The sequence below is a fragment of the Bos indicus x Bos taurus genome, chromosome 6, assembly GCF_003369695.1.
Source record: "Bos indicus x Bos taurus breed Angus x Brahman F1 hybrid chromosome 6, Bos_hybrid_MaternalHap_v2.0, whole genome shotgun sequence".
Lineage (NCBI taxonomy): Eukaryota > Metazoa > Chordata > Mammalia > Artiodactyla > Bovidae > Bos > Bos indicus x Bos taurus.
The window spans coordinates 36,452,426-36,470,958 of NC_040081.1; the positions used below are offsets into that span (position 1 = coordinate 36,452,426).

At 38.1% G+C, this 18,533-nt stretch overlaps 2 protein-coding genes across 5 annotated transcripts in view; one reads left to right on the forward strand and one right to left on the reverse strand.

Moving 5' to 3' along the window:
• PYURF (PIGY upstream reading frame) overlaps positions 1 to 18,533 on the forward strand; it is an 89,081-nt gene that overhangs the window by 18,745 nt on the left and 51,803 nt on the right. The gene's annotated exons all lie outside the window — the stretch shown is intronic.
• HERC5 (HECT and RLD domain containing E3 ubiquitin protein ligase 5) overlaps positions 1 to 18,533 on the reverse strand; it is a 50,158-nt gene that overhangs the window by 16,159 nt on the left and 15,466 nt on the right. For both annotated transcript variants that reach the window (XM_027544092.1, XM_027544091.1), the window contains 8 exons: positions 17,303 to 17,396; positions 14,143 to 14,332; positions 12,748 to 12,902; positions 8,625 to 8,738; positions 7,601 to 7,711; positions 5,147 to 5,317; positions 3,243 to 3,386; positions 1,691 to 1,857 (listed from right to left, as the gene is read on the reverse strand). In XM_027544092.1, the coding sequence (XP_027399893.1) occupies positions 1,691 to 1,857; positions 3,243 to 3,386; positions 5,147 to 5,317; positions 7,601 to 7,711; positions 8,625 to 8,738; positions 12,748 to 12,902; positions 14,143 to 14,332; positions 17,303 to 17,396 (1,146 nt within the window). The remainder of the gene's footprint in view (positions 1 to 1,690; positions 1,858 to 3,242; positions 3,387 to 5,146; positions 5,318 to 7,600; positions 7,712 to 8,624; positions 8,739 to 12,747; positions 12,903 to 14,142; positions 14,333 to 17,302; positions 17,397 to 18,533) is intronic.

Consider the following 18,533-nt stretch of genomic DNA (forward strand, 5'->3'; position numbering starts at 1 on the left):
CCAAATTTACAAATTTTTTATCATAAGTAAAAGGTATGTATATGAAAAAACACGTATGTAGAGGAAAAAACATGGTGTGTGTGTGTGTGTGTGTGTGTATCTACATGTATATGTGTGTACACTATCCATGGTTGCAAGCATCCATTTGGAAGCCTGGAATGCATCTCCTGCAAACAAAGTGGGGCTACTGTACTGCCACAGTATTCTCTGAAAAGGAGTTACCACTTTACACTTCCACTAACAATTCCCAAAATCAGAGTGAACCTTTTCCCAAATCCTTGCTGATACTATATAGCACCAGTATTTCCAAACTCTGCCAATGTGAAATCACATTAGCCTCTCATTTTAATATGTATTCTATGGTCACTAGGGAGACTGATTATCTTTTTAAAACAGTTTTTTGGACATGCCACACAGCACATGGGATCTTAGTTCCTGGACCAGGGACCAAGCCAGCACCCCTCTGCACTGGAAGCGTGGAGTCTTAACCATTACATTACACCACCAGTGAAGTCTGAAACCAATCATCTCAATTTATGAGCCATTTCTATTGCTTTCTTTGTAGATTACTTTCTTATATACTCTATCAGCTTTTCTAATGGATATACAGGAACACTACACAGCAGGGATATTAACTCTTTCTATTATATGTTACCAATATGTTTTGTGAGGTAGTGGCTCACCTTTTAACTTAGAAATGTTTTCCTTTGAAAGGTAATGACATGTAACAACTATTAAAATAAACATCACTTGCAGGTTGTGCACCAAGGTGTACTTGTGCTCTGTCATGACTGTTTCTGTACAATGTCTAAAGGTTAATATAAACAGTAAGGGCTAACTATGGGCACTTTCCAAGTAGCGCTAGTGGTAAAGTATCCACCTGCCAATGCAGGAGACGTAACAGACTTGGGTTCAATCCCTGGGTCAAGAATAGCCCCTGGAGGAGAAAATGGCATCTCACTCCAGTATTCTTGCCTGGAGAAACCCATGGACAGAGGAGCCTGGCAGACTTCAGTCATGGAGCTGCAAAGAGTAGGACACGACTGAGCGACTGAGCATCTGAGCACAGCACAGCAAGGACTAACTATATAAAATTCAACTTTTCTTAATTGTTTAGAAAGTTAAATTATTACCTAACAATTCTTGCCTAAGTTAAAATCAATTTAAAGTACCCAGAATGCTATTATTGAACATAAAAATACTACTGAAATGTGTATATGTTTAAATATTTATCTAAATATAATTATGAGATGAGATAGAGGTGCTAATTATATCTACAATGGCAATCATCAGTTCAGTTCAGTTCAGTCGCTCAGTTGTGTCTGACTCTTTGAGACTCCATGAACCGCAGCACCCCAGACCTCCCTGTCCATCACCAACTCCCAGAGTTTACCCAAACTCATGTCCATTGAGTTGGTGATGCCATCCAACCATCTCATCCTCTTTCGTCCTCTTCTCCTCCCACCTTCAATCTTTCCCAGCATCAAGGTCTTTTCAAATGAGTAAGCTCTTTACATCAGGTGGCCAAAGTATTGGAGTTTCAGCTTCAACATCAGTCCTTCCAATGAACACCCAGGACTGATCTCCTTTAGGATGGACTGGTTGGATCTCCTTGCAGTCCAATCATACTATAGTATAAATATATTTAAGATACATAAATGTATCTGAAAAAAGAACTATGTTAACTTACTCTCCCAAAATAGGACTGAGTTCTTTCAAGTCTTCTAGTGATGGCGTTTGGTCCAAAAGTTTCTTAAATAGAGCCAGTGGAAAAGGGATGTCAGCAACATTACAATTGAATAGAGAAAGTCCACATAGAAGCCCAAAGAAGAAATAACTCTTCTTTTCAAATTTAGGCTGAAAGGAGAAAAAAAAACTTAATGTATTGTAAATTTTTACCAGTACAATGGAATATTTACATTAATTGAACCTTTTTTCCCCTTTTAAAATCAAAATCAAATCACAAATTAAAACCAAAAATCTTGAGATAAGAATATTTAGGTTTTATACTCAATCACCAAGTCAATTTAAATCTCTCCCACAGTTTTGGTTACTAAAAGATTTAACAGGATGGGGGTGAGGGGATAGGAGAGATGTTGTTTAAGGGGAGAAACTGCAAGGAGTAGCAAATAAATCCCAGAGGTCAAATGCAAAGTATAGTGAGTATGGATAACAATACTGTGCTGTTTAATCACTAAGTCATGTCCATTTCTTTGTGACCCCATGGACTATATAGCCCGCCAGGCTCCTCTGTTCATGGGATTTCCCAGGCAAGAATACTGGAGTGGGTTGCCATTTCCCTCTCCAGGGGATCTTCCCTACCCAGGGATTGAACTTGGGTGTCCCACATTGCAGGCAGATTCTTTATCATCTGAGCCACTAGGTACGTGCAACAATACTGCATTATAATCATCAAATTTGCTAAGGCAGTAGGATCTTAATTGATGGTGGTGGTGGTGGTGATTTAATCTCAAAGTTATGTCCAACTCTTATCTGATCCTTGCCAGGCTCTTCTGTCCATGGGATTTCCTAGGCAAGAATATTGGAGTGGTTTGCCATTTCCTTCTTCAGGGGATCTTCCCAACCCAGGGACTGAACCTGAGTCTTCTGCTTGGCAGGTGGATTCTTTACCACTGAGCCACCTCGGAAGCCCAGATCTTAACTGCATGTGTGTGTGCTCAGTCAGTCAATCAGTCGTGTCTGACTCTTAGCAAACCCCTGGACTGTAGTCTGCCAAGCTCCTCTGTCCATGGAAGGCAAGAATATTGGAGTGGGCTGTCATTTCCTACTCATAGAGGTGCTAATGGGATTCCCTGGTGGCTCAGATGGTAAAGAGTCTGCCTGCAATGTGGGAGACGTGAGTTGGATCCCTGGGTCAGGAATATCCCCTGATGGCAACCCACTCCAATATTCATAGCCTTTGTCTTTAAATTCATTGAAGAAAAAGAACTAAAACAAAGAATGAATGCCTAAGAAAGGAAGGGCTCATTTTTACCTATACATTCTATAAATGATCAAAAATATATATTGCTGAAGTTCTCCTGTGTGGACTTGAGAATCTGGGGGAAGAGGACCCCAGTTTAAAGAAAAAAATATCACCTTTTAGAACTAAAATTTATCTCCATAATTATAGCAATAATTCTTCTCCTAAAATAAAACAGTCCTAGACAACCTAATTTTCTATGGTATATCCCTACACCTTTTCTCTCAAGAAATACCTACACCAAGAAAAGAGGACTTACCCTGACAGGAAACCACATGTAGGAAGCCTCTTCAGGATATGTGAACATTCCGTATTCTGGCCGGGTCATTTCTTGAAAGAGACAGTAGAAAAACTCTGCCCTGACTCCTCCAAAATTATATCCAATTTCTCCACTAAATGAAACCTAAAAATACAGAGGAAATAATGCATCACTTCCAGAGCTCTGTACTGCTATGTATTAAATCTCATTTAATTATTATTTGTAGACCCAGTATTCAGAGATTTATGTACAGCAACTTATAAAAATGTTTCTCTACTTAAGTGCTTCTCTCCAAGAGGCCTAAGAATCCATGAATTCCCAGTTCTAAGGACTTGAGTTTCTTCTGTCTCATCTTGATTTCACCAAACTCATTTTACACTTCTGAACCACCTCCTCTTTCTTAACACTCTTTTTTTCCCCTTGCTTTCTCTTATGAAGCACTATTTAAGTTTTTATTTCTCTCTTCTTTTTCATGTTGCTTTAATACCCAAGATTCCTGCAGCTCTATGCTGGCACCTCTATTCTTTCTCTTACCCTGCCCCTTTATATGAGCAAGCTCCTTAATCTCACAAAGCCTATTTTCCCACAAGATTGTCAGAAAGGTTAAATGGGATAACAGAAGTAAAATCCATCACAGAGTCTGGAAAATAATAGCTATTTATCAATTGTTACCTAAATTTTAAAAATGGATGAATAAAAATTAAAATAACTCAGGGGACTGGCTGGATGACACAGGTTAGAATCATATAATGAATTTACCAGGTTTTTAAACATTATCTATGTGCAAAGATATTTAGAAATGCCAGCTCTAACTGCAAACTCCACACTTTTAAAACAGTATCTTGAGCTTTGGTCAAGTCAATCATTCTTTAATCTGAGTAGGACAAATGGTAAACTAACATCTCCCATCAAACCATTCTAATAAATATTATCAGGAAAATCTTTACTTCTTTTGATTAAGTGGAAAGTCTAGAGCCTGATGTGCGTTTGTGTGTTAGTCTTGTTTGACTCTTTGAGACCACATAGACTGTAGCCTCCGTCCATGGAATTCTCTAGGCAAGAGTACTGGAGTGGGTAGCCATTCCCTTCTCCAGGAGATCTTCCCGACCCAGGGATCAAACCCAGGTCTCCTGCATCGCAGGCAGATTCTTTACCGTCTGAGTCACCAAGGAAGCCCCTATAACCTGAAGGTTGGGCTCAAATCCTGGCTCTGATACTTATCAGTTGTTTCACTCTGGGATAAGTTATCTAATAGTTTGTACCTCAGTTTTCCCATCTGTAACAGGAAGAAAAAACCTTCTACACAGTGTGGTTGAAAGGGTTACACAAGTAGGTGTAAAGCTTTTATAATAGTTCCTGGCATAAGGAAAACATTCATTAGATCTTCTAGTGATTATTATTCTATGTCAAGTATCTATTAGTAAGACAAGTTACACAGTAACTAGACCAAGGATCATTAATGAATGTTCAGGACATGGTGATACCTATAATTATACCCTCAGAAAACTGTGTAATCAATGAAGAGACTGTTCTCTCTTCAACAAAGTAATCTGGGTTCTTGAAGGAGAGCAGAAACAAACTCTCAGTTCTCCTCTGTGTCAACCCCATCTCACTGGAACCTTTAAAAGGTGATGACCAGCCAGGCTTAGACAGGCCTCAAAAGGGAACTGAATATCTTAGGGCTAGTACTGGAGAGGGCAACCATTTCCCCTGCTGCCCCTTAGCCAGAGAACAATGGCAGCTTCTCACCTGGAATTCACAAGTAACTGAGGAAAATTAGGGGACCCGCAATACAGACAACTCCAGCGTAAAAGGGATGTAATTCCCTCTCTGTAAGGCCCATTGTTACGTTCTTTTACGTTTTCCTTTTCTCAGCAGCAAAAATATTAAGAATTATACTTTACCATTAACTCCCTCCTCAGATCTTCATTTTCAAATTGATTTAGCTGACTAAAAACATCCTCAATCAAGTGACTCCTTCTGACTATCAGATTAAAGGTGGGCAGTGAAGATAATGCAGACCGTTCTTGGTCCACAATGCCAGCCAACCTCATACAAGCTCGAAATTTCTTCTCCTGGGAAAAGAAAAATGTTTCATTTCATTTCACCATTGACTCTAAGTAGAAATTTTCAAAGTGGAATAAACCAACTCAGTTTATTATAAGCACGTGTCACACTTAGGATAAGAGCTCTATATACTCCACTGACTATATACACCACATGACTATACAGTCCATGGAATTCTCCAGGTCAGAATACTGGAATGGGTAGCCTTTCCCTTCTCCAGGGGATCTTCCCAACTCAGGGATCGAACCCAGGTCTCCCACATCGCAGGTAGATTCTTTACCAGCTGAGCCACAAGGGAAGCCCAAGAATACTGGAGTTGGTAGCCTATCCCTTCTCCAGGGGATCTTCCTGACCCAGGAATTGAACGAGGTCTCCTGCATTGCAGGTGGATTCTTTACCAACTGAGCTATCAGGGAAGCCTATACACCACTGAAGACAGGCTATATATTCAGCATTTACCCACTGAGAACAAAAGGTACATGAGCCGTAGGGAATGAAAAGCTTGTGGGGTCAACTTGGGTGAGCAGGAACGTGACCAACTGTAGGCTCCTCTGGACCACTGTACCATGTAAACCAGTGGTCCTTAACCTTTCTGGCACCATGAACCAGTTTCACGGAAGACGTTTTTTCCACAGACCGGGGGTGGGGGTGATGGCTCAGGCAGTAATGTGAGTGACAGGAAATGCTAGATAAAGCTTCCCTTGCTTGCCGGCTGCTCACCTGCTGCGCTGTGCAGCAGGGTTCCTAACAGACCACGGGCCAGTATCGGTCCACAGCCCGGGGGTTGGGGACCCCTGCTGTAAACACAAATATGAACACTTCAGTGACCAAGCTAAAGACCATCAGTCTTTAGCCTGACTAAGGAGCCTGAAGCAGTAGGCTGAAACCTAATACTCTCATCGGGATGAAAAGTTCAGACGTTTAGAAGAGAAGCCAGCTGGAGGATGAGAGACCTCTCTAAAGATATCCTTTTCTCGGGGGAAAATTCAGACTGATTTTAGGGGACAGATAATCTAGGAAGTTAACATGAGAGAGACAGACAGATTCACAGACTGACATACAGACTGTCCATTTGGAACCAAATGACAATTTGGTATAATGTCTATGTCTCTTTGCAAAAGAGAGAGGAAGCAAATGCCAGTTAAACTTGTTTAAAATCAAGAGAGAAGAGTTAGAGTTGAAGCAAAATAAAGTTCTTATATCTTTTTTCCTTCCAATATCCTTTTTAAAATATTTCATCAATGATCTTACTTGGAACTCTTACATCAGTTTCCTATTTTGTTTTATTATGGTAACTGTATTATGTAAAAGTTATCTAGCTTTATGACACATATATTATTCATACAAATACATATGCAGGCACATATACATATACAGATGCATATACAAGGGTAAAAGCTACAGTTTTGGGCACTTTGTGCAAGGCACTGTTCTAAATGCTTTACCTGTATTAACAAATTTAGCCCTTATAAAAATGCAATGAAGTACGTTTTCTGAGGCTTTCTCAACTGTTCAATTTTAAGTTCAAAACCACTTTGCTGGATATGCTGACAAACAGAGCCAAGTCAGTTGATGACAGTTAAGTATACATGAAAAGGAAACACTTTTTATAAACCCATATTATGGCACAATCACAGAGTACTAGCCGTTTATTTATTGTGTCCAACTGTGGCTCAGTGGTAAAGAACCCGCCTGCCAATGCAGGAGACATCGGAGATGCAGCTTCAATCCCTGGGTTGGGAAGATCCCCTGGAGTAGGAAATGGCGACCCACTCCAGTATTCTTGCCTGGAGAATCCCATGGACAGAGGAGCCTGACAGATTACAATCCATAGGGTCGCAAAGAGTCAGACATGACTGAAGTGACAGCACACACGGTCATTTATTTGAGTCTGAATTTCAAGACTCCTCCATCACTTCTATTCCCACTACTATGTCTTCCCATTAGATTGGACCTTCCTACATATATTGCTAATCCCAATCAAGTGCACATCTGCTATGCCTCTCTGAGCACCATTCAGAAGGCTACTGGTGCTATTCTCAAGATAAAAGCCCTATAACTAGGCCCAAGCTCTATCCTTTACTACTGAGGCCCTAATATGCCTCAAGGCCAACCCAACCTAAATTATGACAGTCTCTCTTGCCTTCTTTATTACAGTATAAGCTCCATGAATGCTATGACCACCACTGGTTTCACTACTGAGTGGTTCCCTAATCACCCAGCTATTGTGCACTGAAAAAGATACTCATCCTTTGATTTGATAACAAAGACAAAGAAATAAGCATGCATACCTGTATTTTTAAAAGTGAGTCTGCATACAGTAGTTTTATTTTCGACAGAATATTAAAGATAAATGGAAAATGACTGAATATGACAGGATACTCGACGTCTACTGAAATGTCCTAAAAATGGAAATGACAAAAATTTTGATAAATGAAAGGATAGAGAAATCTTACACCTTACTTCTTAGCCTTAAACCCCTGATGGTTTCAGGTCTCAGTACTTACAGTCAAAGGAATCCAAAATGTTGGCCAGTGGTGCTAGGATATATAAAATTCTAAGAAAATGTTTTATGTATCAATGAAAGGTACATAAACCTAGTATTTTCGGTGCTCATTTAATTTCACCATTAATTATGAACTCCAGACACTTTCCCAAAAGTCTGTTCTGCTCCTACCTTGACTTATGAAATGTGAATTAGTTCACATGTATTTAGTAAATAGGGGAGTGATAAAATATAGAAAACTGGTTAGCTCAGACCTGATTTTTGCCAGGCAAAGGACGATGTGCTAGTAGAATGAGAATCTTCAGAGAAAAGGAGAAAAAATAGATTAGCTGCTGAACTGGCAGCCAGAGCTCTTTAGCTTTATTTTAGTAAAAAAGGCCTACTAACACCCAGGGAACCCTCACCAAAGTTACAACCTTGTACTGTTGGCCCCTGGTGAGTCACCTGCCTCCTATGCCCACCTTAAGAGAAAAGCTCCACTCCCATCGGTTATCTCAGTACCACTGGTCCCCTAATTAGCCTGTGGGTAGAGTTCTATCCTTAGGTTTTTGTGCATTTTTTATCTTCTCATGGCACTCTCCATGTGATCCGAGCTATCTCCCCAGCTAGCAGGCACTTTTCTGCCATAGTTCTGGCTATAAAACTGCATAGGTTTTGAGGGGCCTGCCTTGTTTTTCCCATAAGCCCTGCTATTTCTATTGGGCAATTTTGCAGTGTAAGAATTTTTGGAAATTCGTACAAAGTTGTAGCACAAGTGCCTATATTAACTTACCAATGATCAATACCCTCTTTAAATATGCCATACTTACTGAGTCCACTTTCCAGGAGGACCTTTTATATGCATCTACATAAAAATCAAGCCACTGTGTGAGTTCATTTATTTCAAAGATATTTTCAGGCACTTGACATTTAGTCTGGTTTACCTTAAATAAAATATGACATGTGAGAAAGTTTTATATATAAACACAATTTTGCTTAATAGCTATAAATTAGATTATCAGAATAAATAGCAAGTTAAAGATACTTTAATGACCAGAATTTAGTTCTATCCAATTACCCCATCGCCAAAGCCCCAAACTTTCAGGAGCATAAAGAATACCTATGACTTAATTGTAGGAAGTGATGGTATGATGACAAACTTCTACTTACTTTTAATCCCTGGTCTGGGAATTAGATACCACATGCTGCAACTAAGATCTGATGCCACCAAATAAATAAATATTTAAAAATAAGTAAATGAATGAAATTTATATGGAAGAGCCAAATGCCAAAAATAGCCAAGATTCACTTTAAGAACAAGGTAGGAGTATTTCTCTTAGAAAAATGTAAATAATACAGAGCCACATAAAATGACTAACAGTGCAGAAGAGAGCCTGGAAATGAATCTCAGACACAGAAACTTGTTTTATCACAGTTCACATCACCTATCAGTGTAGAAAGGATGGGATTTCAGTTAAGTGGTGCTAGGTAATTGTTTGCATATGGAAAATAATGAAAATAAATTTTCAATTGGTTTAAACAGCTAACTGTGAAAGGCAAAGCTAACCGCAATACTCCCTTTAGACCTGGACAAGACTGACCTCTGCCCTGGGTCTCTGATTTAAAGGTCTTTGCTCTGGCCCTTCTCCAGCCAATCCCCTTCCCACAAAGGGTATGCTGGGTCAAGGGCTGTGTCTATGCAGCCCACATATTCCCATCTACACTGAGCTCGAGAACCCAAGATCTTCAAGTCCCTGCTCAAATGGCTCCAAGAGCCCTAAGACCTACACAGGCCTCTCCCTCCACTTGCTCTCTCAGGAGTGGAAGTCACAGGTGAGCACACCCCAAAGCTCCAGCGCACCAGGGCTGCTGCAGAAGGTGGGGACAGAACAGAGACAGGAGGTGAGAGGTGCACACATGGCCATGGGACACCCCTGGTGTGGGATAAAGCCAAGGCAGGAGAGGCAGGGCAGAGGCCCTGGGATGGGCCAGGGGGAGGGTCCATCGGCACCTCTGCTTTCACTGCAGAACTCTGCAAGGAGCTGATTTTTCTAAGTTCAAATCTGGCCTCCTCTGACACTGTGCTTAGTCCCTTCAGTCCCATCTGACTCTTTGCAACCCCATGGACTGCGGCCCACCAGGCTGCTCTGTCCATGAGGATTCTCAGGAAAAGAATACTGGAGTGGGTTGCACGCCCTCCTCCAGGGGATCTTTCCAACCCAGGGATCGAAACCAGGTCTCCCACATTGCCCGCAGATTCTTTACCATCTGAGTCGCCAGGGAAGCCCTTCCCTGTCATCAGGAAGATTTATTTGTCAAGATGGGAGGACAGACTATACTTTATTTCATTCAACAGGTTGTTAGCTAGCTTTCTAACCTTTATACATTAGACATATGGTACAGGAGCCTTTGTTTGTATTCTCCCGCTGGTCCCAGGTATCATCTCTGTTAGAAGACTATCTGGAGCAGCTCTCAGGGCTAAATTAGGCCCTCTGCTTACTTTATAAATCTCACAAATGCCTAAAATAATTACCATCTGGTCCCTTCCAAAAAGAAGCCCTGCTGATCCCTGATTAAGGTGAATAGTTTAAAACTCTGAAGTGAAAGAAAAGTTTAAAACAAAACAGGTGGAGTAAAGATTATAAAGGAATGGATTGACAGCATCATCTACATTAAAATTAAGAATGTGGGTTCATCAAAAACCACCAACACAAGCTGCAAACTGGGACTTGATATTTGCAACACGTATAACAAAGGACTAGTGTCCAAAATAAAAAGTGCTCCTATAATCAGTAGGAAAAAGTTGAATGTATTTAAATTGAGCAAAAGGACAAGCATTTTACAGTAAAGGAAACAAGTACTACAATTATAAACATGAAAATATGCTCTAATGCATTAGAACCAGGGACAATTAAAATCATAATTCGCCATCATTTCAATGTGGTACTAAATATATTTTCCAAATTTTAAAGTCAGACATGGGGCAACAGAATTCTCATCATCTCCTGGAGATGATTTAAACTGGTCCAACCACTTTGGAAGACTGTTACTACCAATAAAGAACAACATAATTCAATTCTATCAATTCCAGAATTAGGGATAGCAACTAAAAACTAACATTTGATACACAATACGTACCTTTTACTATACATATCTCTTAGTGATGAACTCTAAGAGGTATGTACAAAAATGTAGACAGTAGTGTATTTACTCACAGAGAAACCCTCTTCCCGCCCCCCGCCCCCAGCAAATAGAATTGCAAACAGTACATACTACATATCAATCAATACTGGAATGGGAGGGGAATATGTATACCTATGGCTGATTCAAGTTGATGTCTGGCACAAACCAACATAATTTTGTAAAGCAATTATCCTTCAATTAAAAAATAAATAAATTTAAAATTAAAAAAACCAAAGCAACAAAAAATATATTCTATCTTTAGAATATAAAATCCAACATGTCTTAGTTACATTAGAGTCTGACAGTATTTCGGAATTTTTTGACATGGAATTTTGTTTTATAATTATTTACTATACTCTCTACAATGTTTTCGGAGAAGGCAATGGCACCCCACTCCAGTACTCTTGCCTGGAAAATCCCATGGACGGAGGAGCCTGGTGGGCTGCAGTCCATGGGGTCGCTAAGAGTTGGACACGACTGAGCGACTTAGCAGCAGCAGCAGCTACAATGTTTTTTCTGTTTGTATGTTTTGCTTGACAAATGCGAAGAACACTCTTTTTTTCTATTTGTTACACTAAAAGTTGAAAAGTATTTTAAAGTTTTCCTAGTAATTAAAATTTAAAATGGCTGTATTCTTTGTGTACTTTTAGCTTTATGGTTTGAACCTGCTGCTGTTTTTTTGAAGCTGCTGCTGTTTTGAAGCTGCTGCTGTTGTTTTGAAGCTGACTGGTTTCACAAAAGATAAATATTCATGGTAGTTCATAATTTAGCAATAAAAATAAAGTACATATAATTTTTGCTGGATTAAAAAAAAATACCGGAATGGGTACTTATGGTAGAGACATACTATAAACTCAGAAGTGAAAATGAGTTGAAATACAGACAGATGTATTAATCTGGATGAATCTATAAAATGAAACACTATGTAAGCAGCGTAGTCTATTCATATTAAATTTTTTTGAGGTTATTATTTATTTATTTATTAAATTTTATTTTATTTTTTAAACTTTACAATATTGTATTAGTTTTGCCAAATATCGAAATGAATCCGCCACAGGTATACCTGAGTTCCCTGTCCTGAACCCTCCTCCCTCCTCCCTCCCCATACCCTCCCTCTGGGTCGTCCCACTGCACCAGCCCCAAGCATCCAGTATCCTGCATCGAACCTGGACTGGCGACTCGTTTCATACATGATATTATACATGTTTCAATGCCATTCTCCCAAATCTTCCCACCCCCTCCCTCTCCCACAGAGTCCATAAGACTGATCTATACATCAGTGTCTCTTTTGCTGTCTCGTACAGGGTTATTGTTACAATCTTTCTAAATTCCATATATATGCGTTAGTATACTGTATTGGTATTTTTCATATTAAATTTTGAAAACAGCAAAATTAAACAGCAGTGTCTAAAATTACATATAGCTATAAAACAATAAAGAAGTGTTAAGGGAACAAGTAACTGAAAATCCAGGATCCTGGTGGCCTTCAGGAGATGAGAAAGTACAGTCTGTGAGAGACACACAGGTATTCCTGAAGTTTTCTTTTTTAACATGGGTGATAGTTACACTGATGTCTGTTTTACCACTTGTCTTTAAACTGTACATAAATACTATACACACTCTATATGCATGACTTCACAAAAAAAACATTTTAAAAAAGCAATATCAACTTCATGCTTTGTAAGAGTCTACTTAAGATTCAAGCCAGGTGAAATCAAGGAAATTCTTATTGCAAAATAAAGATGTATGGGTTTCTAAATCAGCACTTACCCTATAGAGCTTTTTCAACACTTCTAGGAGAGCTTTAATGTGACTGTTATTCTCAGAACTTTCAGTCCAATAATGCAGTTGAGCAATGACAGCTCTTTTAAACATCTGGACCAGATTGATGAAAATAGATTCTTTCAGAGATGCCCAATATTCCTCTGAGGGATACAAAGGTAGATAACTGTTAGCATGTAATGTTTCTTGGATTCTTTCAATATTTTCTAAAGCAGTCAAAAAATTATTTTCTAAAAGTAGTCAATATTTTCTAAAACAGAGTATTTTCATATATATCATAGGTATCAATATAAAAACATATTTGTAATATACTTTTCAGTAAATATAATTGCAATTGAAAGTTTAGATGTCCTCAAAGAAATGAGTTGAAATGAAAGTTTCGTGTCCTAAAAAAAAAGGATGCCTTAACAGTAACAGAACCACAAACCTGATCTAATTAATTTGTGAAGGGGGGAAAAAGCTAGACAAAATTAATTAGTCACATTTTTTGCCCCAGTGAAATAGCATACCGTATGAAAAACCAGATAAAAAACTATTTGTGATGATGACTCTTTTTTCACTCTGAGCATGAGTTTTTAACTTAAAAACCACCTTTCAGCATTGTGAAAAAGAAAACTGCTTTAAACAACTGCTTGTTCACTTACAATGTGACTTAAGAAAACATAAGAAAGGGCTTCCCTGAGCTGATATGCTAATTGTGTCGAAGACCGAAACAAAGTTTAATCAAGGCCTAGACCTAACTTCCAGTGTACTAGAAACACAGGGAAAAGAATAAACAATCAGACAAAACTAGATGTGAAACACTGTACAGAAAAACTGACCCAGGCTCTTCTTAAAAAAAAAAAATTCTGCAAAATACTTTTTGAGACAACTGCAAAAATCTCAACATGGCCTAGATATTATATAATAGCGTGGAATCATGTCTAATCTTATTAGGTGTGATAACAAAGTCATTGTAATACAGGATTCCATATCCTTACGAGATATGCATGCAAATATTATGGGTAAATGTCTCCAATTTACTTTCATATAGTTCAAGAAAAATGAAACTTAATCTGTACATCAAGAGGGAGATGCTTACACAACAAAACTGCTACTGACTGTCAGAGAGTATCTGGGATTTACTGTACTAGTCTTTCATTGTCTGGGAATGAAGTTTTTCTTAATGAAAAGTAGGGAGCAATGGACCTCATGACCAAGTCACACATGTATCATCACAAGATCACTAAAAAGTGACTAGAACAATCCATTTTGGATGACCGCAGTAATGATTACAGCATGTTTATATGCTAAGAATATAAACTAAAAAACAAGAATATGTTTACAATATGTTTCCATTGAGAAGATTGTCATGTATTTTCAAGTGTAAACCATCAATCTTACCCAGAACCCCTGACATCTGGTCATTCATTTTACAAACAGCTTCTGCAAATGGAACCACCAGGCTCTCCCAGTTGTTACTATCATGCATCACAGGACATTCTGGGAGAAGGAAGAAAACTTCTAAAGCTTCTTGGTGTGGAGAATTAAATGGAAGATTTTTGAGCAGATTATCCTTGAGACATGAGGTTATCTGTGGTCAAAAAGGATCCGGGAAAAGACAAGTCAAACACAGCAGGAACTGGGTGCAGTTACTCTAATAAAATAACGTGTGGAACCTGGAGTTTCATTCCACCATGAAACTGGAATGATCACTTGTCTTTCTAAACCCCATGTTTACAATTCATCTCATCTACCCTCCCAAGTACCTAGGAGTACGTATTTGACAAGTATTTTCCCCATCCATTGGTTGGCGTTTATGAAGGAGATCAAGAAGAAATCACACGTGCAAGACTGTACTAAATGCACAATGGACTCAGAATTAAAAAGCAGCCCCCTAATAAGTTCCATAGTCTTCCCTCCAGCTCCACTATCACACCTCATTTATTAAAGAGGAAGAATATGCCAGAATCTCCCAAAGTAAAACAAAAATTAAAAAACAAAAACAAAAAAAAAGGAACTACAATGAAATCAACATGGTTTCCTGTTATCTTCTTACAGAATCACCTGTCTCATCAAACTCTCTCCACCAAACTCTAGTTTCTCTCTCTCCCAATATTCTTTCAATTTCCCCAATTCAGAATGCAAGTTGAAGAAAAATCTGAAGAAATGTGAAGAAAAAAGTTGAAGAAAAATTCAAATGGAATTGTGAATTTTTATGTGTTATGTGGGCTGAGGTAACAGTAATAATTTGTCTAAAAGCCCACTAAGAAGGTAAGATAGTGTTTCCAGGGTTCTTATTATTTGCCAGATATTCACATGTATAAGGTCATCTATTCTTGTCATTTCTCTGTATAATAGATATTATTATGCCCGATTTATAAATGAGAACTCTGCATGTCAGAGAAATTAACTTGCTCAGGGTCACAGAGCTAAGAAAGAATCTCTCCTGGTTCTTTCTGAATCCAAAGCTCAATCACTGAATTAGGAGATACTAGCAAATGTTATCTCTAAATATACAAATTCTTATAACCATCTACTGTAAACATTATATTGGGTTCCCTCTACTAGGTTCAATCTTCAGTCATGCACACCTGATTACTACACTGTAACCCATTTCCATGCCTCCCTCTTCCTCTGTGCTCTTCATCATCCACACCCCCAAGCCTCCCAGCTCTTTAGAACCCCTGCAAAACTCTGGAGCCAGTTACAGAGTTTCACATCTTAGGCCCTGGTGCACACCCTCCTGGACTGCCTGGTATGTCTTTCCTCTGTAGGAACCTGGTACAGTCTCCCTCCACCTTGGGCACCTTGTTTTGAGCACTCTAAATAGAACCAACCATTTACAGCCCAGAGTAATGAATGAATTCATTCACCCAAAAATGTTTATTATACACTCACTATGTTCTAAGCTAGGCATTTGGGAAGACTAAGTGTAGTTGCTCAGTCGTGTCCAACTCTTTGTGACCCCGTGGACTGCAGCCCACCAGGCTCCTCTGTCCATGGGATTCTCCAGGCAAGAATACTAGAGGGGGTTGCCATTTCCTTATCCAGGGGATCTTCCCGATCCAGGGATCAAACCTGGGTCTTCCGCATCACAGGCAGATGCTTTATCCTCTGAGCCACAAGGGAACCCAGTGAAGACATCCAGTCTTCACACTGATATCTGCACAAAGGTATCTGTCTCCCTTCATGAACTAAGAGCCTCTAAGAATGGGGAGCATGTCTCTCTCATCTGCATCAGGAATCCCACCACAATGCCCTACTCATGGCAGTATTCAACTGTTGGCTGAATAAATGAAGGAAGGCCAAGTCTGTGAGTTCATATCACAGAAACCTCAAAATAGAAAGAAACATTATAGGTCTTTTGATCCAACTATCTCGTCTGAAACAATGGGAAACTGCTCCACGATTATGTTGCTTGCACTGTATGTGATACTGTTCTGTCGCAACCAAGGTATATTAACCTTAGTGGTGAACTAGTCCAACTTCTTCATGAATGCAGAAATGGTTTTCTATTTTTGGTGATCTTTCCAAGTGCTGCAGAGTCCTGGATAAAGGTGCTTAATTAGGGATCCATTTTACTTCAGACTCCTAATTGGGCTGTGGTTCTGCCAAAGTTAATATAATTAAATTTTCCATCTTCCCTTGAGAGAAAAGAGTGTATGTAAGAGAGAACTTGCAGCTAAGATACAGAATGTGGATTGTGACAGAGCCAGAGAGCAGGTGAGAGAGCTGACAGCAGGGAGGGAATGAGTGGATATGGAGGGAAAGAGAACGAGAGCCACAGAAGCAGAAGGAAAGGCCAAATCGGGGAGGGACAGAAAAGCAAAGAGAGGAGAAGTGGAAGTGGGGGAGAGAAAAGAACCAGAGACTTAGGAAGAAACAGATTGAGCGAAGCACACAGATAATACTACCCCTAGATCAATCAGTACAGTAGAACAGGGAAATAAATTAATAAAAGCTATATATTAGGAAAGGCTATATTAAAAAAGGAAGTATATTTGAAGCATCTCCAAGTGCGAAGCCTAAGGATAGTAATAACAGTGCTGCAACAAAGAAGCAACAATCCCAGAAAGAATAAGAACATTCTAGAATCTACAGAAAAGGAACAGCAATGCAACGAAACACAGAAGAAGAACCCAAGAAAGAAGCCCTTTCTTAGGGGGACAGTCACATTAGAAATGGTGTTCTCATTTCTATACTTAAGTGTAAAATAATTGCAAATAATATGCTGCTCTTATTCTCGTGTAACCGTCTCAGCAAATATTTTAATAATCTTCCTAAAGTCAGAGTTGAAAACATTCCCTCTAGGGGAGTCTGTGCATATACGTGTAAACGTGTGCATACAGATAAACTGTTTTGACTATCTGTAACCTATGTTCCTACTATTTCACCCTATGTGGGGAAACTCCTGAATACTATTGGAGTTTAACTTAATTTATATAAGCCACAGGGCTTCAGAGAATATATGAAAACAAGATACTTCTTCTGAAATTTTGAGTTCTTATAAAAATGTTTCAGTGTATTTTCTTTTTCCAAGTAACAATCTGAAGAATACCACCGTGTTAGTAATCCAGTCCTTTTGGGTTAATTCCTTAAAGGTGTTCCTTGCTGTATTCAAGTCCAAATGAATAGATATCATTTCTCCATCTATTCTGTGAAGGAAGATAAATGAAAGATAGATAAGTAAGTAAATGAAAAAAGAGGCTTCAAGATTAAGTATTTTATTATTTATCCAGATGAAAAGTTTATTCTAAAGCTTGCTTCATTTTAATAAAATTATTTTTTCTCACCTTTACAATAACATATGATTGTTTCTAAAATGCCAAAAAAATATCAAGTCTGCATTAACAATATATATGCTATCAGACTTTATATCAGATACTGTCTTACCTTAAATGAGTAATCAATAAATATTTATTTTCCAGTAAATTAAAAAAAAAAAAAAAAACAGCCAAAGATAAAAGGTAAGTTTTTCTTGTTTCCCAGTTTCATGAACCAGAAGCAGGAACCAAAAAAGGGGTCTCCAAGCAGTAAATTTGTAGTAATCCAATAGAAAATTACTAATGAAATGACTATCTTAACCCAAGAATTATACTGGATTGAATATATTACTAAAATAGACACATTCTTTGTGAAATAAAATATTTAGTGTCTGAAAAGAGACAAATTCTTTTAAATAAATATTATACCAATATTTAGGAAAAGAAGTACAAAGTCATTCTTTCATATACTTAAAAATTCAAAGAAACCTAAGTATCCAGAAATAAAGAAACAAATCAATTAAGATATGTCCTTCCCATGGAATACCTTGCAACCATTAAAATGATGTTATGGAGACATACTATTATAAAAATTGAATAAAATAGAAAGTGGACAAAACATTAAGTATAAAGAAATATATAAAACAATTCCATTTTTTGTAAAAGAACACATTTGCATAGAAAAAGATATTTATACAAACTCTAGCTATTATGTGTAAGCGCTGAATTTTGGCTGATTTTCATTTTTGTTGTTCTTTCATGTCATTTTTTTTTTACATTTTCTACAGCAAACATGTATGTGCTTTTGTAGGGGAAAAGGTAATTTTTTTAAATGAGATATTATTTTACCCTCAAACCATTTTATCATTTTTTAATAATTTTAATGAAAAAATTTTATAAACATTTTAAATAAAATTTTAATAAAATATAATTTTATAATTTTTCTTTATAATTTCTTTCACAATTTTTTAAATGAGACATAACTGACACGTAACATTATACTAGTTTCAGGTGTGTACAACATAGTGC